At 38.1% G+C, this 25,889-nt stretch overlaps 1 protein-coding gene across 4 annotated transcripts in view; it reads left to right on the plus strand.

Annotated features, from left to right (window-relative positions):
- APAF1 (apoptotic peptidase activating factor 1) overlaps nt 1–24,217 on the plus strand; it is a 99,670-nt gene extending 75,453 nt beyond the window's left edge. For all 4 annotated transcript variants that reach the window (XM_023735744.1, XM_023735742.1, XM_023735743.1 and 1 more), the window contains exons 21-27: nt 2,822–2,938; nt 5,253–5,378; nt 12,225–12,344; nt 12,667–12,792; nt 17,051–17,176; nt 19,209–19,355; nt 23,087–24,217. In XM_023735744.1, coding sequence (XP_023591512.1) covers nt 2,822–2,938; nt 5,253–5,378; nt 12,225–12,344; nt 12,667–12,792; nt 17,051–17,176; nt 19,209–19,355; nt 23,087–23,233 — 909 coding nt within the window. In that variant the 3' untranslated portion in view covers nt 23,234–24,217. The remainder of the gene's footprint in view (nt 1–2,821; nt 2,939–5,252; nt 5,379–12,224; nt 12,345–12,666; nt 12,793–17,050; nt 17,177–19,208; nt 19,356–23,086) is intronic.
- The last annotated feature ends 1,672 nt before the right edge of the window (nt 24,218–25,889 follow it).

Genomic DNA, 25,889 nt, shown 5'->3' on the forward strand with positions numbered 1-25,889 from the left:
GGCATCAGCTCCAGGGGAAGGCTTTCTCTGTCGGCTCTGGAGGAAGGTACGTGTTATCAGTCTTCCCTTGGTCTGGGAGCTTCTCTGTGCAGGCACCTCAGGTCCAAAGGACACACTCTGCTCATGGCACTGCTTTCTTGGTGGTATGAGGTTCCCCATGTGTTTCTGCTCGCTTCTCTCTTGTATATCTCAAAAGAGATTGGATTAAGAAGCTATCTAATCTTGTAAACCTCATCAGTATAACCTCATCACAGTGATAGAATTTGCAACACATGAGATCACATATAACCTCATCATAGTGATAGAGTTTACATCGCATAAGGAAATCACAGATTACATGATCATACAATACTGGGAATCATGACCCAGCCAAGTTGACAGATATTTTTGGGGGACACAGTTCAATCCATGACAGGTAGTAAGAGCATCAGCCAGAGAAGAAAGGCAGGATCAGTGTGGCTTTTATGTGAGCTACCGAGACATTTCGTCTTGCTCTGAGGACTCTCTGAGAGACATAAGGATTGGGAAGGGCAGAAACCCCGTGAAAGGTGAGGGCTAATGAGCCTGTGCACTGTTTTTTCAGAATAAATTTGTTATTTTAGGACTTTTCATTAGCTTTTTAAGAGCATGAATACAACTTGATGCCTTGTTTCTCAGACAGGTTTATGGAAGTGCCTTGTACTTCTAAGGAAATGTTTGTGCAGTGATAATGTGATTTTAGGAGCCCTGGTGGCACAGTGGTTAAAGTGCTTGGCTGCTAACCAAAAGAGCAGCAGTTTGAACCTACTAGCTGCTCCGTGGGAGAAGTTATGGCAAGTCTGCTTCTTTAAAGATTTACAGCCTTGGAAACCCCACGAGGCAGTTCTGCTCTGTCCTGTAGGGTCTCTCTGAGTTGGAATTGACTTAATGGCCATGGGTTCGGTTTGGTTTTGGTTTAATGTGATCTTATGCAGTCTTTATATTCGAAAGATAAGGAGTAAGAACATGTGTGAAAGAATGAGATGAGATGCTAAAGAGGAGCTAGAGAGAAAAGAGAAGTAGAGGAGAGAAGAAGAAAGAGAGAGCATGCACATGGAAGGTATGAGAGATAGCAAAAACTTGAGACAGACTGACAGAGTAGGACAGAGCCTAACAAGTTCTAACGCTGCAAAGCTCAGCTTATTTAATGGAGAGAACAGTGACTTTTCACACAGGATACCCAGGTTCAAATTCAGACTTCATCACCAACTAGTTCTGTGATATTGAGTAAATTACATCAGTTCTCTGAGTCTCAGTTTTTTTTTTTTTGTTGTTTGTTTGTTTGTTTGTTTGTTTGTTTTACCTGTAAGATCGTTCTGTCTTTAGAGTCTGTGAGCTGGTTTTAGGGTTAAGGTAGAATCCATGTTCGGGAGATAGATATCAGGGCATAAATTGTCTATGGTATGTGAGGACTCCTCCTTCTCTAGTCAGTGGTCAGAGTCAAGCAGTGAGACATCCCAAACCTAACTTATTTTATATTTTACAAGTTTTACTATCGTCCTCTATATGTTGATTGGGAAATCCAAATGTCTTGTATTTCTGTAATGAATTAGGATGTGGAATTGAATGTGAATTCCTCCTTACTGGGTTTAGCAAACTGATTCTTCCAGTTGAGGTATTTTCCACTGCAGTTTTCTTGCCAAGTTAATTATCCTCATGCTTATATTTCTTTTATTAAATGTGTGCAACCTTTCTTTAACAGTTGACATAACTGTGAGACTTAAAAAAGAAGTCTTCTGAATATAAAAGTATCATTTTCTTCTGTCATTGGTTGTGCAAGAGTCTAGAGGATAGTTAAACTGCCAAATAATAGTTCCATTTATGTGAACAAAATATTTTTTAGTCACTATTTTACAAAGGCATCTGGAAATTGTCTTTTGAGAGAAAGAAGCTATTCAGCTTTTAGTAGTTCAGTCTTCATTTTGAATGTCTAATAAATCAGAACATGCTGGGTAAAATATTATAAAGAAAAAGCTACTTGTGATTGATTGACCCTATAATTTTTGTACCTGAAACAAAGGTGACTGTTTATTTCATGTTAAAAATTCAAGATTTTTAGGTTGTAACACTAAGTTATAGAGAGATACCTGACTATTGATTTAGCTTTAGCAATATTTTTGCAGGTCACGTGTTTGAGTTGAGTGATAAAGCATCTTTTATTAGTGGAATTAAAAAAAATAATCAGTAGCATTGGTATAGATTATGAAACAGGGTAATCTTAGTTTAAGCATTACAAATTCAGCAGTCCAAATTAGGCTTTTGGGCACTATTTCAGTACTTCCTCACCCTCAAAAGAAAAAGAGAAAAGAATCTTAATTTGCACTGTTTTGTGAATGATTTGGAAGGTATAAAATCCATTTTAATTTGGATTTGTCTTTTTGTGGAATGTCTGTTTCAGTCCTGTTTCACCAACCCCATAGAAAAATATCAGCAGTGTATTTTAACAAATGATAGCCCTATTAAAATGGGCTTTGTGAAGAAATGGAAAACAGGGTGTGGAACTAGCAATGGGATTACAAATCAGATGGATGTGTCTCAGGTGGTGGGCACAGCAGCTGCTTTTTAAACCTTTTAAAGCTCGTTTTATTTTATGAAAATGTATCTGAATCACAAAAGTGAAATGTAATGAAAGCATGAAGTGCTAAATGCAGCTGCTGAGACTAAGACAGGGTTTTGTTGTTCCCCTGGGAGCTCTTGTTGGTTTTTTTCTGTGTTTTATTTTTTCATTTGAAGCCTCTCTTCTAAAGGATGAAACAGCCTGCTCTCACAACCTAGTAACTGATTGTGCCTTATTTTTCATTAGCTCATTAATGGAAAAACAGGTCAGACTGATTATCTGACTGAAGCTCAAGTTAGTTGCTGTTGCTTAAGTCCAGACCTTCAGTACATTGCGTTTGGAGATGAAGATGGGGCCATTGAGGTATTCAGTTCTAGTCTTCAGAGTCATTCTGTGCAATATAGATAGTTCTTTAAAATTAATCATATACCGTATTAAATGAGTCTTTCTTTGATATATTAGTCATTGTTCCATTACACTAAAAATAATCTTACAATCCAATTGGTTGTATATTTTTCAGATTGCCTTTCCTACTGTTTTTCATACTTTTTTGTCTTTTTGTGTTCCTTATTCTCTACCTAGTTGTGTTGCTGTTCTCTAAGTGTATCAAATACTATCAGAGATTTAACCAACTATGCAAAGAGCATTTTTTCTCCTCTTCTTAGAAGTTCAGCCATTTGGGGATATACATTATTTCCATTTTGTTACTGCTAATGTTCATTGGGAATATCAATACAGGGTTGCCTCATGCTTACCTGTTTTACCACCCCTTGCTATTCTACTTAGAAGTACACCTATTCACCACCTGAAATCCTTCACTTATTTAAACAAGACCAATAAATAAAAACAAAATTAAGTTGTAAGGCAAAAAGGATATTAAAATAAAAATCATTTTGGATAAAAATATATTCTTTATAAAAAATGTACAAAAGTACATTTTCTCTAGCTTTATAATAGTTTGTCAAACAACATTGGTTCCTCCTCTCACTTTTTCTTACCCAGGATTTTTGGAGCTACCTCTTAATTTATTAATTGTGGTGCTAGCCACATTTATTTTATTTTGGATTCATTTTCAGGAGAAATTATATAAATGTTCTCCAGCCCATTGCCCCACAAAGAGGAAATTTTATGCTTACACCCGAAATGAAGAAGGAAGCATTTGGAAAGTGATGTCAGTGCTACTGTGTATTTGCCATGGCCATTGTAGCATGAATTTAGAGTTAAGGCTTTGTTTTTTCTTTATCATTGTGAAAGATTATTTATTGTTAAGATGAGTACTTTACTGAAAAAATATATTTTGAGTGTTTGTTAAGCAAGGGATGGTTATACATTTGCAGGTGAACCTTAGTCTTTCTCTCTCAGTCTTATATCAAACTGTCATATATTATTAATTCTTCTTAAGGGGTCTTTATTTCCCTTTTTTCTTTTTACTTTGTTGCCAAGCTAGCACCATATTCTTTTTATTTTTGCTGTCTAAGTGTCTTGAAATATAAGCCTGCCTGATAGTTCAAGAAAATTACAACACACACGTGCCTCATCTACAACCTAATCCACCTCAAATCATCAAATGATATAAATGTTATGAACCAAATTGCCAATATTCAACTGTTTTTAACCTATAAAAAGACAATTTCATATGGTTCAGCCTAGTATCAAATAATAACAGCTACCATTTATTAGGTATTTACTGTGCCAGATATTGTCTTTGAATTCCTGTAACACCCCAGATACTAGGTAGTATCATCCCTGTTTTATAGATGTCTAAACTCTTTTAGTTTCCATAACTTTCATAAAATCAGAAAGTGGCAGAGCTAGGATTCAAACCCAGATCTCTGAGCCTATGCGCTCAACTGTTATGTTATTCTACTTCCCACTTCCTCTTCCCTCTGCAAAAATTTTGAGATTGTCCATCCTGCTTATTCAGAAAGGTTCCTATTCACCCAGTTCCCCTTTGCTTTTTACAGGTCTTTTTTCAGACATGTAGGTTAAGTTTGAATTTCTGAAATCTCCCTTTTTAGTGTCATCTGTATTTTCCTTAGGCTTCTCTTGAGTATACCTTAATTTATTCTGGGAAAACAGACCGTATTTACTTTTTTTTAAAAAAAAACATGAATTCATTTGTAAACCTTTTGGTATAGTTATTATTTTTTGAGTTTTTGTTACCACTTTCTGAATATCTGCCTGTGGCATGTTAGTATTTCGTCCTCTTAAGATCATAGTGCCCTGACCCCCAGCCTTTTCATATCCTTTCTTCCTTTATCTAGCTCCCTCATCATTCTTTATTTTCTCTTGTCTCTGTGTTGTTTTGTAAAGAGCTTGTCTTGTCTCATGCAGGATTTTTATCTTTCTTCTCTCCTATCCATCTCAAATGTCATTTTGTTATTGGAGGTTGAGCCCAGACTGCCACTTGTTTGATGAATTGGGTAGTTGAGTACTCAGAAGGACCACTGGTTCCTACTGCCATCTGGTCATCCCAGTAAGTTATTTTAGGGTGTGTGTTTGTGCACATACACATGTGTACCATTCATCTGTGTGTTTTTAGCTAAACTGAAAGCACTATGAGATGGATATTCTATACCCTTCTGTAGTTTAATTTTAAGTTAATATCTTCAGGGTGTAATGCTTGGGTGGTGTTGTACTTCTTTGTATTAATTTTCTGGGGATTTCCACTTTGAAGATTTTAGAACTCCTAAATGGCAGAATCTTCCAGTCCAGGATTGGACACAAGAAAGCTGTATGGCACATTCAGTTCACAGCTGATGGGAAGACACTTATTTCAAGCTCTGATGATTCTGCAATTCAGGTAGGAGAGGGCATGGACTTCTAACATATGTAATGCTGACTCTGGCAAAGGAGCAGTTAGGGTATGGCTCCAATCTGGTGTGTATTTTAAAGACTGATTTCTTTAAGATCATCCTACTTTGAGCATACATGGGCTGTATGTACATGGGCTTAGTCGAAACCCATTTGTGTTTCTTAATTTTCTGAGTGTGAAGCAATTTAACTTAGAACCTTCTACTGGGAGATTGTTTATTTTGAAAACAAAGGGTTCAGTTGAACTTTCTTGCCTGCCAGAGGACTTGGATTTGTATCAATAAATTTTTTTGGCCACATTCATGCAATGTCTCCTTATTTTTCTTTACAGTAATAAAATCTGATTAAAATAATTTTGTTCTTTCCTTTCAAGAAAAAATGTTTATTACAGTGATGAAATCTTGTGAAGAAAGAATAATTTATCTTAATGGAAGATTGTGTATACTGAGGGATTAAGCTTACTATACTTAAAAAAAATTTTTTTTTCTGAAATTCCAATGCATATAATTTAAAAATTCAAATATTTCAAGGCTTATTATGAAAACTAGACCCCTTCCATTTCTCATTCTCCAGAAGCAACCACTTTTTGCTTTTAGATGCTTCTTTTCATGTTTGCCTTCATCCTCCCATATGGCATACTTATAGTGCTAATTCTTAACTTTTTCCATTTGAGGCATTATCTACTAACTCCCTTATAGTAAGATGAGGATTTAGCTCTATTTTACCTTCCACGTGTCCTGCCTCCAACCATACGTGCACCCACGCTTGCACACATACCCATTTATCAACCCCCAACATCCCAATAAAACTATAATTTTGATTAGATCATTAGTATCATTATTATGACTAAATAGATGCAATTCATAGGAGCCCTGGTGGTGTGTGGTGGTTAAGCACTTGGCTGTTAACCAAAAGGTCAGTGGTTCAAACTCACCAGTTGCTCCATGGGAGAAAGATGTGGCAGTCTGCTTCTGTAAAGATTTCAGCCTTGGAAACCCTATGGGGCAGTTCTGCTTTGTCCTATAGGGTTGCTATGAGTTGAAATTGACTAAATGGCAGTGGTTTTTTTGGGGGGGTTTAGACACTATTCACATCTAAACCATGGAGGGTATATGAATGCTTTTCCTGCCTTAATGCAATATAGGAAATTTCTACCTTCTACTAAATTTGGCTGGAGTTGGAAATTATTTTAGCCTAAAACTTTGAAGATACTGCTCCATTTCCTTCCAGGTTCCAAAATTCATGTTGAGAAAAGCTGGAAGCCATTCCAATTCCTAATCTTTCTCTTTGGAAGATTTTAGAATCTTTTCTTTGTTCACAGAATTTTGAAATTCTGTGTTGATGTGCTTTAGTGTAGTTTTTTTTTTTTTTTTCACATATTGTTTTGGGCGTTCAGTATCCTTTCTCTACTTGGAAACTTATGTTTTTCAATTCAGGAAAATTTTCTTGAATTATCTCTTTGATTCTTTTCAAATCTGCTTTCTCTTTCTTTAATATCCATTATTCAGATGTTGGATCTTCTGGACTGATCATCAGTGTTTTCTCTTCAATATTTCATTTTTCTGTACTCTACTTCCTGGGAGTTTTCCTTAGCTTTACCTTGCCATTATATTGTTTATTTCTTTTGAGGAGCACTGTGTTCTTGTTTCACAGATGAAATATCTTCTCTTACTTCTCTGAGGATGGATGAGTGGATATGTATATATTAAGTATATATATTTTGTTGGTCAGGTTTTCATTTCCCTGCACAGTTGCTATTCCCTCTAAGTTGCTTCTTCTATTTGGTTGTTTTATTCTCTTTTATTTTAAAGGCTCCCTTTAGCTGTGTAGTGATCACTGACTACCAGAGATGGGCATTAAAAGGCCAGTTGAAAGCTCTGTGTGTTTACTGAGACCTTCTCTGAGGGATCTGGGTGTAGAACCTTTGTTGTTAGTATCTGGTTTTTTTTTTAATTTTATTTTTGTGCTTTAAGTGAAAGTTTATAATTCAAGTTAGTCTCTCATACAGAAATTTATACATAAATTGTTATGTGACCCTACTTGCTCTTCCTATACTGTGACAGCACACTCCTCCTTTCCACCCCGGATATCCCATGTCCATTCAACCAGCTCCTGACCGTCTCTGCCTTCTCATCTCGCCTCTGGACGGGAGCTGCCCATTTAGTTTCATGTATCTATTTGAGCTAAGAAGCACACTCTTTACGAGTATCATTTTATGTCCATAGTGCAGTCTAATCTTTGTCTGAAGAGTTGGCCTTGGGAATGGTTTTAGTTTTGGGCTAACAGAGAGTCCGGGGCCATGTCTTCTGGGGTGTTGTTAGTATCTTCAGCTCTTTTGTCTTAGTCTGGTGAGATTTCTAAAGATAAATCTAGTCTCCTGCCTGGAGTTCTCAGAGCTAAGTGGGGGAAAGAAAACTGGGAGTAGATACAGGGTCTCAACTTTTAGTATGTAAATCTTCACTTGATCTTCTGTTTTTAATACCATAATCCTCAGTTTTGCAGATGCCCTTTAATCCAGATACCCTTTAATCTTTTAGATGTGCTTTTGTTGTCTGGAGGGGCATTATTCTGCACTTTATTCTCTGTTTTTTTTTTCATGGTGACTCTTTTTGGAATTCGATCACAATTCTTTTCTTTTTTACCTGAAATTAGTTTTCCTGAACTATTAGGAGGGAGAGGAAGGCCAGCATTTCTAACTCTGTAACCCCCTCTTCTGTTGTTTTCATGAAGCATTAAAAATATGGCTCGTTCTTGAAAATATGTATATATACATATGTATACACATATATATGCATATATATGTATATATATATGACTTGTTCTTAAGAGATCTCTTTGCTCTCGAACCATCCTTCAGTCTTATTTGGAGCCTTTTTTTTGCCCCTGTCATTCTTATCCTACTCAATTTGGACTCTTATTTCCAGCAGTTTCCCCAGTGTAGGGTTGTCCCAGTTAATTTTGAGTGCTATAGCCCTTCCAGTCCTTACCACAGTTCTCTTGTACTTCATTTCTGTTGCTGTTCTCCAGTTGAGCATAATTCTGGGTTCTAGTTTTGAGGAATTGCCAAACTGTTTTCCTCAGTGGCTGAACCATTTTACATTTCCACCAGCAGAGGATGAGGGTTCCTGTTTCTCCATAACTTTGTCGACACTTGTTGTCTTCCGTTTTTTGATCATTGCCATTCTCATGGGGGTGAGGTAATATCTCAATGTGATCTTGATTTCCATCTCCCTCACAGGGGATCTCCATGAGTCAGAATTGACTTAACCACAACTAACAACAACAGTGGCTAATGATGTTAAGCATCTTTTCATGTGCTTGTTGGCCATTTGAATATCATCTTTGGTGAACTGTATGTTCAAGTTCTTTGTTCATTTTTTGATTGGGTTGTTTTGTCTTTTTGTTGTTATATATTCTTTTATTTAGTATATGTATTAAACCAGTTGCCATCAAGTCAACTCTGACTCGTGTCAGAGTACAACTGTGCTCCATAAGGTTTTCAATGGCTGATTTTTCAGAAGTAGATTTCCAGGCCTTTCTTTTGAGGCACTTCTGGGTGGACTGGAACCTTCAACCTTTCAGTTAGTGGCCAAGCACATTAACCTTTTGCACCACCCAGAGACTCCGTACATTTCTTATGATGGTAATGCCTAATTAACTATACTATTAAGAACTATTTTGGAAAAAAATCTTTTTCTGTTAGTATAAAATAGCCTCTATTTTTGTGATTCCTATGAAGGTGTATGATTGGAATGAATTTGGCTTCAGTACAGAAACTTATTATCATAGTCTCCCCTGGTACTGGTGTATTAGCTGCGAAACCTAGTGTAATGTTCACTGTTCTTCATCTCCAGATGTCTTTGTAATGGGTAAAAACTAAAATACATCTGATGAAATCCTGCTGAGACATTGTATACTATATAGCCTTTCTTTTGAAAGCTAAATTTGTAAGGTTTTATGACCAGCTTGAAGATCAAATCTTTTCAGCCAGAGGGAGAAATAATTTTTAGAAATATTTTTAGAATAGAAGTTATATTATTTTTAGAAGTATCAGTTATGTTTCACCTTCTTATCTATTCAGGATACTTTTTTGCATTTAAAGTGTTTTATTGCGTATACATTCATGTAAAAAAAACTCTTGATAGGTATTTTCAAGAAATGACTAGTTGGGTTTTTGTTTTAGTTTTTTAATGTTTAGGTAAATGACTTTTAATCATCTTTGTATCTCCAGTGCCTGGAATATAGAGAGAGTTCAGTAAATCTTTGTTGAACTGAACTAAAATTATTGCCAAAATTTGAAAAATCATATGACCTTATTATGACACCTAGAGTTGTAAAAATTGAGATCTGTCTCAGTAATTTTTGATTTTTTTACCTTGAGGTAAATAAAACCCATGTAGTAGCCATTTCATGTTCACCTGGGCCAATGTATAAGAAAATTCCTTGTCATTTTTAGAATTTAATTATTTCTGTAGGGTCACTATGAGTCAGAATCGACTAGACGGCAATGAGTATAGCCAAAAAAATTCTACAGTGGACATACATTGCAAAAATGATAACTGATGGTAGAGGCATCCCCAAACTCAACTTCAATACATTTGACTAAAGCTGCTGGAAGTTTAGCTATTATCTCAAGGTGATTCAATTAGTACGGTATGTTTGAGTCAAACAAAAAAAGATATCCCTGTCATCATTGCCTTAATCAGAAAGCTTCTGTAACAAAGCTGCTAAGGCTCTTCTTTTCTCCCTTCAGTGATTGTCAAATTCTTTGTTATATCTGCTTAGGAAACCTCTCTTACTTTCTGATATGTGGAGGGCAGTCGTAAGAACCTAAGTCAAAAATGAACCTTGAATCAGGCACAGCTTGGATTGGCATTGACCATCAGTCAGAGGAGCTGTTAATGGCAGCCACTCATCTTCTAGTCCAGTAAAGCCCAGAAAGGGTAAAGAGGGAGCCAGAAAATTCCCAGTGGAAATGGTCTAGAGTATTTTATGCTTTGTCACCCAGGGTGCCCTTCCTTTCTGGTATGATTTGGGGAGCCAGAAAAGCCTTCGTTTCTTCTGCCTCCCCTAGCATATCTCATTGGGTTCTTAATCCTTTCTTTTTAGAATTACTTTCACTTCCAGCTCTTCTTCTAAGACCTCCTGCTTCTGTGATATCCTGCTGTTGTGAATGAGCACTCTGAAACAGAAGATAGGGAGAGATCTGAGAACCAGGGCTTGGTGGCAGGGTGACATCTAAATGTGTAAGATAAGGGTGTAAAGAAAGGGGAATGAGGTAGGTGTCATTTCTTTTACAGTTTTGCCTAAGCCTGATGGGAAAAGGCTTAAAGACATTTCTACTGTTTAACATTCATTACTCAGAAACTAGGCCCAGAATGTTACTAGTGTGGATACCTGTGGTGGTGGCTGATTTTCTTCATCTTTTTATTCCTCATGTTAAAAAAATAGAAGCCTGCCTGATTGACCACAGCTCAGAAATTTAGCTTTATGGGGCCTTCTGGGCTGTTTCTTCAAATACATTTTTCCTGCTGTTCCTCCTTGCATATCCTTTGCTCAAGCCAGGTTGAACTATGAGCAGATTCCTATAATCTTTTCATGTTTTCCTGCTCCTGTGCTTTAACCCAAGCATTCAGGGAATGGAACTCTCTTTGAAATGCCCTACTCTATGCAGTTTATGACTCATACTTCCAGCCTATTTCTCAAGCTTACTTTGAATGCATGGTCTCCACCGGTTCTTCTCTAAGGAACTGCTTTTTTGAGTGTCACTAAACTTCTATCTCTATCATTATATCTTCTATTGTAGGGTTGTTATTTATTTTAATGTCTCATTTCCTCTACTAGACTCTTAGGTTTCTTGACGCTAGATCCTTGCTTGATTCATACTGGCCTCACATGTAGGTGCTAAATAAACATTTGTTAAATTAATTTGAAGTCAAGAATTCCCTGGTGGCACAGTGGTTAAGAGCTCAGTGCTAACTAAAGGTCAGCAGTTTGAATCCACCAGCCACTCATTGGAAACCCTATGGGGCAGTTCTCTGTCTGTTAGAGTCACTGTGAGTTGGAATCAACTTGATGGCAACGGGTTTGGGTTTTTTTTTTTTTGGTTCGCTTTTAAATACAGTCACTTTGATTTAGTAATTAAGAGATGTTCTTCACATGGCATAGAAATAAATTCCTGTTCTGTTCATTTCTGTACCTCGGATACACTTGTATGCTTATTTTGTGTCAGTTACTCATATTATTTCACTTACCCCCATCCCATCATTCCTGAGGAGTTCCTCTTGGACTTCAGTGTGCAAAATAATGCACTATAATTCTTATGTCATTTTGAGGACTGCATTAGGAGGTAGCTAAGATCTCTGAAGCTCAGAAATTCCATGACCTGGTGTGAAGCTACTTTGGTCAGCTGACCTTCCTAGATAATAGAGCCAGCTTCAGCGGAGCCAGGATCCGCAGACTTGGCCTAGCTTGTGAGGTTCAGAAATCTGTGAATATGTAATTGGGATTATTTTCTCTAGAAGATATACTTGGATGGTAAGCTCACTGGCATATTGTGGCTTTTCTCTGTCTTCTGGTATAATAACTGTTCTCCAAGCAACTGAAGAAAACAAATTTTATTTAGGAGGAAAAGTATTTTTTTTGCCCTAATCAAGTTAATTACCACCAGCTTTTCTCTTCTCTGTCTGTAAAATGGGAACTCCACATACTCCTAGTTACTGTTCTTTGTTTTACTGAAATGGCATGAGGGCAAGAGACTTGACGAGAGAGAGAGAGTACATTCCCCCTACTCCTCCAACAGATATTATAACAGATTTCTTTCTTTGATATTCAGGTATGGAATTGGCAGTCAGAGGACTATGTCCTTCTGCAAGCCCATCAGGAAACAGTGAAAGACTTTAGGCTCTTGAAAAATTCAAGACTGCTTTCTTGGTCATTTGATGGAACAGTGAAGGTAATTTGAAGCATGTGTTTGGTTTTTCAAAAAAGTCTTCTAATATTGTAGTAGTGTACTGTGATAGCTAAAAGCAGGTGGATGTTAAGTAACTACTTACATTTTTTTTTTTTTATTTTCTCATGCCTGTTTTCTGTTTACTGAGGTCACCTACATCTGCTGTGTGTTTATGAGCATTTATTTATACTAAAGGGCACTTAGAGAGGTCAGAACAACTAATTTGCTACAACTCTTGTTTTATTGACCTATCTTATAGCTGATCATGCTCACTAATGACAAAATGTTCTTACAAGTATCAAATTTGAGTTTTTTTGTTTTTAAGGTGTGGAATATTATTACTGGAAGAATAGAAAAAGACTTTGTCTGTCACCAGGATACAGTACTTTCTTGTGATATTTCTCCTGATTCTACCAAGTTTTCATCTACCTCTGCTGACAAGACTGCAAAGGTAGGTCAGTCAGTTGAAATGTGCATTGTCATGGATTGAATTATGTCCCCCAAAAATATTTTTCAACTTGGTTGGGTCATGATTGCCAGTATTTTATGGTTGTGTACCATTTTGTAATCGGATATGATTTCCTTATGTGTTGTAAACTCTGTCACTATGATGTAGTAAAATGGATCAGTGGCGGCTATACTGATGAGGTCTACAAGATTACATAGTGTCTTAAGCCAATCTATTTTGAGATATAAAAGAGAACAGTGAGCAGAGACACATGGGAAACTGATACCACCAAGAAGGCAGTGCCGAGAGCAGAGCACGTCCTTTGGACCTGAGGTTCCTGCGCAAAGAAGCTCCCAGACCAAGGGAAGATTGATGACACAGACCTTTCTCCAGAGCCAAAAGAGAAAGCATTTCCCTGGAGCTGACACCCTGCATTTGGACTTGTAGCCTACTGGACTGTGAGAGAATAAACTTCTCTTTGTTAACACCATCACTTGTGGTATTTCTGTTATAGCAACACTAGATGACTAAGATAGAATTTGGTACCAGGAGTGGGGTGTGCTCTAACAGATACCTAAAATGTGGAAGCGGATTTGAAACTGTGAATGGTTAGAGGAGCAGCAGAGGCAGAGGACCACCAGCAGCAGAGAACCTCCAGCAACAGAGAAGTGGCAGCGGCGGAGAACTAGCAGCAGCAGAACCAGGACACCAGCGCAAGACGGCTCTGGAGGTGATCCACAGAGCGAGACTTCCAGACATTTATTGGTAGAGCTAGGCTTTCTGACCTACGGAGTGAGAGAGCTGAGTGCCTGTATGCACAGGGCTTCCTGGCGGAGTAGGATGCCTCTGGGCACTTAATCGGTGGAGCTACAGAGCTTTGGAACACTTGTCCCAGCAGGGCAGATGTGGGTGTGAGGCCTGAGGGCTGAGAAGCCATAGGAAGCAGAAGCTAAAGAGACAGGGAACAGAAAAAGCCAAGCTGCCTCAGTCTCAAAAGGTATGGCCATGACCTCTGGAGTTTCAAAGGGTGGAGACATGGCCTCTGGTGTTTCTAAAGATGGAGTCGCCACTCAGATGGACTAGGAGAATGGTACGTCTAAAGCCGAGGAAGCAGGGTTGCTGTCCCAGTGGGCCTGGAAGGCAGAGCTGAAGCCCAGGGCCGAGGGGCCTCCACTCAGGATTCAGAGACTGTGGCCAGTACCTGGAGTCTGCAGGGCAGGACCAGTGTGTAAATGGTCTCAGAGAACAGAAGATTATTTTCAAGCCTTGAGGGCTAATGTAATGTGTTCTGCTGACTTGCTTGGTGCCTATCATCCCTTCTTTTCCTTCAGTTTCTCCCATTTGTAATGGAAACATCTAGCTTGTGCCTGTTGCACCATTGTACTTTTGAAAGCAGGTAACTTGTATTCTAGATTTCACAGATGAAGAACAATTTTTGGATTTTGGACTTGGAGTTGATTTAAGACTTTTGCTATTCTATGATGGGGTGAATATGGTTTACACATGGCAAGGACAAGAATCTTTGGGGCCAAAGAGTAGAGTGTCATGGATTGAATTGTGTCCCCCAGAAATATCTGTCAACTTGGCTAGGTCATGATTCCCAGTGTTGTATGATTGTGTACCATTTTGTAATCTGATGTGATTTCCTTATGTGTTGTAAACTCTGTCACTATGATGTAATAAGATGGATTAGCGGTAGTTATACTGATGAGATCTACAAGATTAGATAGTGTCTTAAGCCAGTCTCTTCAGAGATACAAAAGAGAGAAGTGAGTAGAGACACATGGGAACCTCATACCACCAAGAAGGCAGTGCCAGGAGCAGAGTGTGTCCTTTGGACCTGAGGTTCCTGCGCAGAGAAGCTCCCAGACCAAGGGAAGATTGATGACGTGGACCTTCCTCCAGAGCCGACAGAGAAAGCGTTCCCCTGGAGCTGACACCCTGAGTTTGGACTTGTAGCCTGCTGGACTGTGAGAGAATAAACTTCTCTTTGTTAAAGCCGTCCACTTGTGGTATTTCTGTTATAGCAGCACTAGATGACTAAGACATGCATGCATAAAACTTTGGTAGTGGTTATGTATTATAGGTTCAAATAATGTGTAAAACAGGACAATAACAGTTTGTGTCTACATGTCTGTGTCCTATTCTGTGAGCCATTGGCATTTAGTAGGCATTGAATAGATTGAATGAATGACATTGAGGACTCCTGGTTTCTACTTTACTGATTACTTTTTGTCTCTTTCTAATCTAATGCAATCTCTACTTCATACTACAGGCAATAAAAATCATTGAAAATGTTCTACATTTAATTGTACACCTACAATAAATTCTTATATAATTGATATATGTTGATGCTTCTGAAAATCACATTCCAGTGAATTGACACTGCTTGGTATTGTGAGGTTCAGAAATCTGTGAATACGTGTTTGGGATAACTTTCTCTGGAAAATTTAATCAGATGGTGAGCTCTGAGTATTTTCTGTTTCTTCTCCTTTCTGTTAATGGTATCACTGTCTACTCATCTTTCCACACGACTTGGAGTTGTCAGGGACTCTATCTTGTCTCTCATGCTCTGTTGATAACTCCTCAATGTCTCTTGACTTGTCTTCTCTTCCCTCTTCGCTGGTGGACTCTCTCCTCACATCCTCCCTGCCACTAGTCTGTGCCTTCGCCGGTGTATCTTCCAGATTGCTGCCTGAGTCCTTGTCTGAAATACCTCTGTTATCTGAAGGTTTATAACCCAAACTCCTTAGTCCATTAGCATGTTTCTGCTACATTGTTCCCTGTTTGCGGGGCTACTTCCTGTCCCCATCTTTTTGTGCATGCCGTTAACTTTAGTTTGACAAAACTTTCTACTCCCTTCTTACCTGAAAGAATTATGGCTCATCCTTTTAGACCTGGATCTGACGTCAGCTCTGCTGTCACTAAAGCCTTCCTGACCCTGAGGCAGGGTTAACTACCCTACCTTCAGTGTTCCCATTATATTTTATTCATGTTTGTTTACACATTTACTTTGCACAGCTGTTCACTGTTTTGTTCATGAGCCTATCTTTCTGACTAAATTATAAACTTTTCAAGGACAGAGGATGTATCTAGCTCATCTTTGTACCACCAGCTCCTACCTCACAGTGCCTGGTACATAGTGGTTTTCCGTATATGCTAGTTAAACGACGATGACAGAATGACAAGGGAAAATATTGGAAGGCAAAGAACAGCCACAAAGATAATAGGATAATAGTGACTAACCTTTAAGGAACACGTGCCATGTGCTAAGCCCTGTGCTAGAGATTTCCCTCTCTATCATCCCATTTAATCTCCACATCATAGGTACTATTGTGCCCATTTTACAGATGCAGAAACTGAAGCTGGGGAAGCTTAGGTGAGTTGTCCTAGGTCACAAGAAACTAGTAAGTAGCCCATCCAGGACTCACATTCAGGTCTGCTTCACTCCACAGACTGCTGTTAACTGATTTGCTCTTTGTCTTGATCATCTAGTGCTGCTATAACAGAAATACCACAAGTGGATGGCTTTAACCAAGGGAAATTTATTCTCTCACAGCCTAGTAGGCTACAAGTCCAAATTCAGGGCGTCAGCTCCATCAGAAGGCTTTCTCTGTCAGCTCTAGAGGAAGGTCCGTGTTATCTATCTTCCTTTGGTCTAGGAGCTTCTCTGCGCAGGAACCTCAGGTCCAAAGGACACGCTCTGCTCCTGGCACTGCTTTCCTGGTGGTATGAGGTTCCCATGTCTCTCTGCTCGCTTCTGTCTTTTATATCTCAAAAGAGATGGGCTTAAGACACTATCTACTCTTGTATATCTCATCAGTATAACTGCCACTAATCCATCTTATTACATCGTAGTGATAGAATATACAACACATAGGGAAATCACATCAGATTACAAAATGGTGGACAGTCATACAATACTGGGAATCATGACCTGGCCAAGGTGACAGATGTTTTTAGGGAACACAATTCAATCCATGGCCCTCTTCTTTCTTCCAAGAAGTTCCTTCTTTAATAAAGTTAAGGAAGCTGTGACTTTGGCCCTGGAACTGAAGTTAACTTGAGTAATTAAAGGTAAATCAGAAAAATTAGTAAGGTTTCAAGTTGAAACTTGAGCAATATCTTGAAAGCCTTTGAACTATCAAATGTTAGAACTCATATGCAATTGAATTTATGACTAAATAGCACTTAAAGCAGAGTTTGTAGATTTTTTTTGTAGTGCATTTACTATTTCTAAAAACTCATAATTGCCTTTCAGATTTGGAATTTTGAACCCCTTTCCCTTCTTCATGAATTGAGTGGCCATGACAGCTGTGTGCGCTGCTCTGTCTTCTCTGTGGACAGTACCCTGCTGGCGACTGGAGATGACAACGGAGAAATCAGGGTAGGGTGTTTGCTGACCTGAAAACACTGCTCTTCCTATGGCTTGGGCTAGCAGCACTCTCCAGGACATTGGGGACCTTTGTTAGTGTGACAGGGAAGCACAGTCCCTGGGGTTCTGACTGGATAAGGCATTCTTTGTTTTGTTTCTTGAAGGGCTCTGTGCACGTTTTATTTACAGCTGCATTCTACTGCAGAAAGAATTCATTTTAGAGTTAGTAGAGTTAGAGTGAAGTATTTCCTATATATGTGAGGAAGCAAATGCCCTAGTTATTTGCAGCTGGTTCTCTGTGTTAGCTTGAGAAAGATTCATCTTAATTCTTGGACTTGGACCACAGGTTGTTTTTGGTGGCAGAATTTGAGGAAAATAATTTTGTAAATCATTATCTAGGTTATAAGTAAGTGGTGAATTCTGCTGTTTTCAGTGCTAAGGAAGGATCTTTTTAGCACTATACCCATTAGATAGTTAGCCTTTACAGTGTGGCTTATTGCAGCTCCCAATGGACCGTCTGCCTTTGTTCAGCAGTCCAGAGGCTCACATTCCTGTCACTGGGCGGGCATTCAAGGTCTCCTTACTGAGGTGGAGTCTGCACGATGTCGGTTTTTCTTACTCTGCAGTGCTTAAGATATACAGATAAACCATTGCCAATTTTATTTAGAAAACATCTTTTTAGGAGACATGCTAAGGCAATAGAATGCTATTTTATTTGTGTCTCCTCTTTTAAAGATGGAAATATAGTAGGGAAAGCATTGCATGCTGATGTATCAGAAATCATGGAAAAGCAGTCGACTTGGTTGTGTTGGGCAGTTGATGGGAAAAGTTTCGGCTTTGGTAACCAGTATATACGAGAAGAGTGTCTTTTTTTGTTTTGAATTTTTTTCACAAATGATTTAAAACCCAAGGAATAGGTATATAATGCAGAAGAATGGGAGACTGTTCAGTGTGTAGGAATAGAGGAGTTATTGGATAGGCTTTCCAGGAAAATTAAAATTCTCTTGCTTGAGAACTAAGTAGCCAACCTTCTCTATACCAGTCACATAAATGTTGTGTCAGCAAAAGTGGCAGGGCTGCTTTGGGAACATTCATTTTGCTCTGAGTTTCTCATCTTTACCAGTTATGAGGCAGTGTTTCATTTTTCAGGAACCCCTGTTAAAAAAGCTCTCTCTCTTAAAATTTTGAATGTTATTTAAAAAATTTTCCTCAGTGCATTAAAAACAAAATTTTTTTTTATACCTGATTATTTAAAATGTAGGAAAGCTGTGTGTGTGTGTGTGTGTGTGTGCGTGCATGCGCGTGCGCACACATATCCAGCTATCTTATTGAAGTCTTTCTAATGACATTTTCCATTTGGTTCTTTTGAATTTTTTAGGGAGATGTTTGCAGATGATGACTTTGACTTTTTTCTTTTGCTGTTTATACTTCTATTTCTTATTCTGATGTGCATTTCTTTGAAAAATTAGACTACTACACCCATATGAAGTGTCATTAGAAATTAATGGAAATATTTGCATCTATAAGTGATTGTGTTGTTTACAAGAGTCTAGTAAAATATCTTAGAATATATGTATTTAGAAACTTACAGGGATTTATTATGTTTAAAATACATATGATTTAGGTGTTTGACTGACATCTGTCAACATTCTTGGTGTTAGCTCCTGGACTAGAATTCTTTATTTTTTTGAGATATTTTATTTGTTAGGCCTTTTTTGCTTATTCTTGGCTCCTCCCATTTTCTTCTTATTAAATGGAAAGAGCCATAGTATTATAATCACTTGCTCTAGTCCTATTGTTTTATTTTTTGGAGTAGGGTTAATAATAAATATTGTGGGTAATTAGTATTTATTATAATTAGTTTTTTTTTTAATTGGAGAGGAGAGAATGCAATGTAAAAAAATTCCTAAAGCATCACAGAATTGTAATTATTATATTTTTAAGCAAGATTTCTAAGTATGTTCCAGATGATATATGTATATTTTAAAAGTAGAGACAGCTTCTGGGTAACCCTGTTAATGAATCGTGTATCATGTTTATGTAGATATGGAATGTCTCAAACGGTGAGCTGCTTCATTTGTGTGCTCCGATTTCAGTAGAAGAAGGAGTTGCTACCCACGAAGGCTGGGTGACCGACCTTTGTTTTTCTCCAGATAGCAAAATGCTTGTCTCTGCCGGGGGATATCTTAAGGTAAGAGTTCCTTAATGACTTTTGTGCAAGAAGAGAACAGCCTATAACACTCTTTGGAAGCTGTCTTCACTTCCTGCATCTCAGTGAGTCCTCATACAGGAGAGTAGAAGGGCAGTTCCTGTCATCCCCATTTTGCAGTGATGAGCAGACTGGGATCTGCAAGGCTACTTTCCTCAGACTCTTGGAAGTTTTGGTGACAGTCCAGAGCTCTCATATTGCCCCATACAAAATCTTAGATGATCAGAATGACTAGCAAGTAGGGTGTTTAACTTAACTTTATTTTTCACTTCACTCATTACTATCTATTTTGGTTGAAAGTCTTTTAAAAAATGTATTTGTAATTTTTTCCCTTTAGCAACAACAACAACAATAATAATAGCTGCAGCAGCAGCAACATGTTGCTTTATACAGTGTACAAAAGGCTTTTCTTACATCATCTCTTTAGGTCCTTACAACTTTGTGGGGCTTAAATTTTATTATCCTTGGTTTATAGATGAGGAAACTGATTCTTATGGAAGTTATGAGTTTCCTAAAATTACATAATAAGTAGAAGAGCTAAGACTGAAACCCAGGTCTTCTCCCCACTCAGTTTTTTGTATCAGGTTTGCTTATGCACATTTATTAGTGAATACTGAGACCAAAGCTTGAGTATGTTGTGGTGCTTCAGTGTCATTTTTTGGTGCTTCCATCTATTTATTCATCCGTTTGGTAAGAATGTGTTAAGTACCCACTTTGTGCTAAGACACTGTGCTTTGTTATACAGTGTATAAGATTTGGTTCTTGCCCTCAGGGGGCTTACAGTCTATGGCACAAGCTGACCGTAAATAGTCTCTAAAGTGTCTGAGGTGGTCTGGTACACAGTTACATGAAGATCCAGGAGACACAAAGGAGAAGAGTGTTCATTTCTACCTTTAGGGCTTAGCAGAGGCTCCACAGGGAGGGGGGATGCTTGAGGTGTGTCTTTTGAATGGTGATTGACTTGTAAAAGCCAGAGGAGATGATACTTACTATATGTTGTACTGACGAGTTAGACATTTTAAAAGCCTTTTCTTTTAAGATAGATCTCTAGTAAGAACTTATGATGTTGTAATTTTTTTATTGGAAACCGTAAAGTGTAGGATATGATTCTGATTAATTGTGTAGCACAGTGTAGATATTAGAAAATATTTGAATGAATTAAAGTTTTTAGCTGTATGGGACCCACATAATTGCAATTTTACTAAACATAAAATCTAGCTTATAAAAAGATAAATTGGAGGGCGGTTTTTCGCTTTATAAAAGGATGTACTTTATGATCCCTTTACAAGGTTGCATTGACAATACAACTCTTTACAAAATGTTGCATTAACTCACAGCTTTTGAGGGCACAGCTTGTTCGGTTACTAGGGCATCCTGAGTGAGACATGATCACCACTTGTCTTCCTTTAATGTAAATATAAACCGTAACTCTTGGCCTGCTCTGAGGATGATGCTGAGAAGAGAGGCATGGCTGCCTTTATGTTGTAAGCTTGGAGTCTTGAGCTATATTGACTGCTGAAAAGCTTCCCAGTTTTGACACTGAGCTTCTAGACACCATGTCATTTGATTCTCTAGGCCCCAGAGAATGCTATCACATACGCGTGAATCTGGCTTACAAGATGTTATGAAAATCAGTGAACAGATTTGCAGAGTTCTTGGGCAACCTTGAAGTAAATTAGCAGCAGAATAGATACCCCTACTGTAAAGGTGAAAGAAATCTGTAGCCTATGTAGTTGGTTTGTATATTTAAGTCACAGTCATGCTACTTTTCCCTTCTGGTTTGATTACTATCATGGTTAAACTGATTATGATATAGTCCAGCCTACATCTCCCTAGCATGTTAATGAGACTGTCCACAAGCACCGAGGAGATTAACAGTAAAAAGGAACAGCTGCTGTAATATCCAAGAAAATAGGCCTTTCGAGTCTGCTTATTCTGGACTCCAAGCTGTATAAATTGAGTGTCAGTAAGATACAGTAGATACCCAGTAGCTAAAATGCTGTTGTTTCTCAAAATTATTCCTAAGTTAAAAAATAGTTTAGCTGTTTATCTGCATTATGCCACAGAGCATGTACTGTTAGAATGACAAGAAATTGACAGTAATTCATACTCATGAGGGGAAAGGCTGATTTGAAATATGGACTACATAGGGAGAAATGCAAGTTTGCCATTACTTAGAGTGTAATGGTCAGGGGACTGGGCCATGGGGTAGAGTGCCTGAGTTCAAAGCCTAGCTCTGCCACTCATTAGCTGTGTCTCCTTGCACAAGATTTTTTATCCTCTCTGTGCCTCGATTTTCTCATCTGTAAAATGGGTATAATAATAATACCTACTTCATAGGGTTGAGAGGATTAAATGAGTTAATTTCATGTATCGTATATACACATAGCAGCAGATAGTGTACTTACTCTGAGTTAAGTTTTAGCTGCTATTCTAATATTACTGTTTTTTAGTTCATATTCAAACCTGTGTCAGATGTAGTGTTTTCAGGTAGTGTGGTCTGTTTTAATAAACAGAGGGAAAGGTAGTGGGAGCACTAGATTAGGAAGTCAGAAACTATCCCGCCTCTGCTAGCACATCTGACTCTGCTAGCAGTGTTGTCTTGGGTGAAAAGGCCTTTCTTCTCTCTGAACCCCAGTTTTCTTATTTGTAAAATGAGGTGGTTGGACTAGGTGATCTGTAAAGCTCTTACTACCTCTGCCATTTGCCCCTAACAACTGAAAACTAATCAGTGTTCTCAAGTATGTGGAATGTATCCTCTGCAGTCTTCTTTACGTTTTTAATTTACAAAGCAATATTGTCAGTTCTAGAAAATCCCAAGTTAGTTCATGCTGCTCCAGTGAAGTTTACTCAAGTCCATGGGGTATGCTTTTACCAGTTACTATTACTAATAGTGAACATAAATAGTCAACCCAGTCACATGTGCAAGGTAGGATGCTGGGCACTGCCAGGGATTCAGAGGTTAGTGATACTGTGTTCATAGTACTCTCGATGTAGCTGAGCCTTGGTGTACCTGAGGCCTTTTCAGAATGTTTTCATGTACATGGTCTCTTGCTCATTTTAGCTGTGAGATACGTAGGTAAGCTTTGTGATCTCCATTTGGTAGTTGAATACATTATAATCTTAGCAAATTCAGTGATTGGGAGGAGAAAGGAAAATTGTTGGCCAGAGTGTCTGCTACATTTGAGGTGTGTTCAGTATCTGTTTAGCAAAGAAACTTGGTCATGGACTCTTTGAATCACTCTTGGTAAAATGGAAGATTTTGGTAAAGTGGAACATTCTTTCCTACAGCCCATAGTACACGTAAGAGTCTGGGTGTCTAATAGAATATCATTCCGTGTCTGCAAATGGCCATTTTAGAGTGAAGAGAGGGATATTCTCTGTCCATTCCACTGAGGAAGACATGTAGACAGGAGAGTTCAGTTCAGCCACTGAACTTCGTGTAGCAGCTTTGACATAAGCAACAGCTTTTCTCAAGCACCCCTGTGGTAGAGTTAGGTGTAGGCAAAGCTGTGAGGTAGTCACCAGGGTTAATCAGGGAAAGCTGACCATGTTGATGATATTATATTGCAGCATTAAACCTTAGACTTCTTTCTTGCTGTTTGCTTAAGTTTGGGATTGGGAAGTGATAGGGCAAAGGATCCAGCCAGCACTGCCAATTGTCATACAGAGTAATTATCAGTCTAATGATAATTTTATTTTTCTCTGAATAGTGGTGGAATGTTGTCACTGGGGAATCTTTACAGACCTTCTACACCAACGGAACCAATCTGAAGAAAATACACGTGTCCCCTGACTTCAGAACATTTGTGACTGTTGATAATCTTGGTATTTTATATATTTTACAGATTTTAGAGTAAAATAGTTAAGCATTAATCTGAGTTGAATTCTTTTAAATTTTGAATTGTAAAGAAATTGTAATGAAACTCTGCATTTCAACTTTTTGTAAAACTGTGAATTGTTTTGTAGTATTGCATTCATTATAAAAGTGTTTGTTGTTGGATGAATAATACTAATCTAGTTTTTCCCCAAATGAACACACCTTTAGTCTTGTTTTTCATAATCATTGTCTTTATTGTTAACAGTTTGTCCTTAAGGTACAAATGGAAATGTAAATACATACCTTGTTATACTGTTGGTAAAATTCTTTCTTGATACATTCAAATTGGTTAACATAATTAATGAGAATAATTTGAAGGAAATCTGTATTTTAATATGATCATTATGCAGGCTATGCCTCAGGGTAACAGCAGCCTGCTTTCAGATCCACACTCTCAAATACAATCTTGGAGCTTATTTGCACTCTTTAAATTTGCTTTAAACATAATGTGTCTCTGTGAACAGTCTGCAGCATTTCCTTTAACTAACTTGATTAGTGAGTCTTGGATTTCAAAAGTTCTTTCTATGAAGGAAAATTAATGTGTGTTAGAGAGAGTAGATTTTATTGGTCTACCATTTTCCGATTGTAGCTGATGGCAGCCCCGGGCCATAAATGGACTCCAATTGCCAGCATATGAGTTGAGCACTATCCTATCTCAGTTTTTGTACATACCAGACTTCTTACCTGTCTGAACTTGACCTTTCTCAATCCTCACTTTTTCCTTTTTTTAGCAATTGATCACAGTTAAATGTTAGTAAATCAGAATAGAGAGGGGCCAGTTTTAATCCTAAATTTTAATAATAGGATTTTTCTAAGAAATGTAAAATGGTAAAGTCTATTTTCCTTTTACTTTTAGATACTTTTAGCATTGTCAGTGCTATTCTGTTAGTGAGTTTCAACAGAGAATTCTCTGTGACTTTCTATGCAGTTCCAGAAGAGTCGTTGTGACTGTGGAAGATGTCAATTTTAGCTTTCCAATTTTCCATCCAGCCAACATATTTTCCCTCCCTCCCTCCCTCCCTCCCTTCCTCATCCTACCAAGGTTAATCAGGAAAGATAGCTTTTAATAGGAAAGAAGCTCATCAGTATCAATAACTAGCTATTTTTGACCTCTGGAATTAGAAACTTTAATTGAAGTTTAAATCTAAGCATTATCTCTGAAATATTAAGGGAAATGGAGATAAATAAATAAAAAATATGGTTCCCATATAACAAAGTAACCAAAACTCAAAATTTTTTTGTTTCTGCCACAGGAACTGAGTCAAATTGATATTAACAGCAGGTCAGCAATGAGCCTGTTTCTATTGTTGGTGCATATTAGTAGGTGGGGGCATGGATGGGATATGAATATGATCACTCAGATGTATTTTTTTTTTTGCCGTGTAAATCTTTTGTTGTTGTTGTTTATTGTTGTAGTTTGAATGAAGTTTACATTTCAAGTTAATCTTCCGTACAAAAATTTATACATACATTGTTACGTGACCCTAATTTCTCTCCCAAAACTGTGACAGCACACTTCTCCTTTCCACCCAATTCCCCATGTCCATTCAACCAGCTCCTAGCCCTCTCTGCCTTCCCATCTCACCTCCGGACAGAAGCTGCCTGTTTAGTCTCTTGTATCTACTTGAGCTAAGAGGCACACTCCTCACAAGTATCACTTTATGTCCTACGTCCAGTCCAATCCCTGTCTGAAGAGTTGGCCTCAGAAATTGTTTTAGTTCTGAATTGATAGAGAATCCGGGGCCACGCTTTCCGGGGTTCCTCCAGTCTCATTCAGACCATTAAGTCTGGTCTTACCAGGATTTGAGTTCTGCACCCCACCTTTCTCCTGCTCCGTCAGGGACTCTCTGTTGTGTTTCCTGTCAGGGTGGTCATTGGTGGTAGCAAGGCACCATCTTCAGATGTATTTTAGATCAGATAGGCATGTTTAGTATTTGAGGGAACCTTAAATAGAGTGAATAATAATTTTCCACATTGCTAAGGAGGTTTCTTTTTTTTTTAAATTAGTTTACAGGTTTACTGTGATTTAAGCAAATATGTGAAAATCTTAGTTTTATAAAAAGAAATTTCTGTAAATGATATATTCTGCTTAGAGTATCTAAATCATAATTTGATTCGGATGCAGTGTTAGGAACTCATTGCATCTATAGCTCAGAGTTCAAAATAATAACTTCTGGTATTAAAAACCCTAGACTTTTAGCAAAGATGTCACTTACAGGACTAAGGTGCACCTGACCCAAGCCATGGTATTTTCAGTCGCCTCTTTCGCTTGCAAAAGTTGGACAATGAATAAGGAAGACGAAAGAAGAATTGATGCATTTGAATTATGGTGTTGGCAAAGACTATTGACTACACTGTGGACTGCCAGAAGAATGAACAAATCTGTCTTGGCAAGTACAGCCAGAACGCTACTTAGAAGCAAGGTGACAAGACTTCGTCTCACATTCTTTGGACATGTTATCAGCAGGGACCAGTCCCTGGAGAAGGACTTCATGTTTGGTGAAGTAGAGGGTCAGCGAAAAAGAGGAAGACCCTCAGCGAGATGGATTGACACAGTGGCTGCAACATTGGACTCAGACATAGCAATGACTGTGAGGATGGCACAGGACCTGGCAGTATATCGTTCTGTTGTACGT

This window comes from Trichechus manatus, unplaced genomic scaffold, assembly GCF_000243295.1.
Source record: "Trichechus manatus latirostris isolate Lorelei unplaced genomic scaffold, TriManLat1.0 scaffold00081, whole genome shotgun sequence".
NCBI lineage: Eukaryota > Metazoa > Chordata > Mammalia > Sirenia > Trichechidae > Trichechus > Trichechus manatus.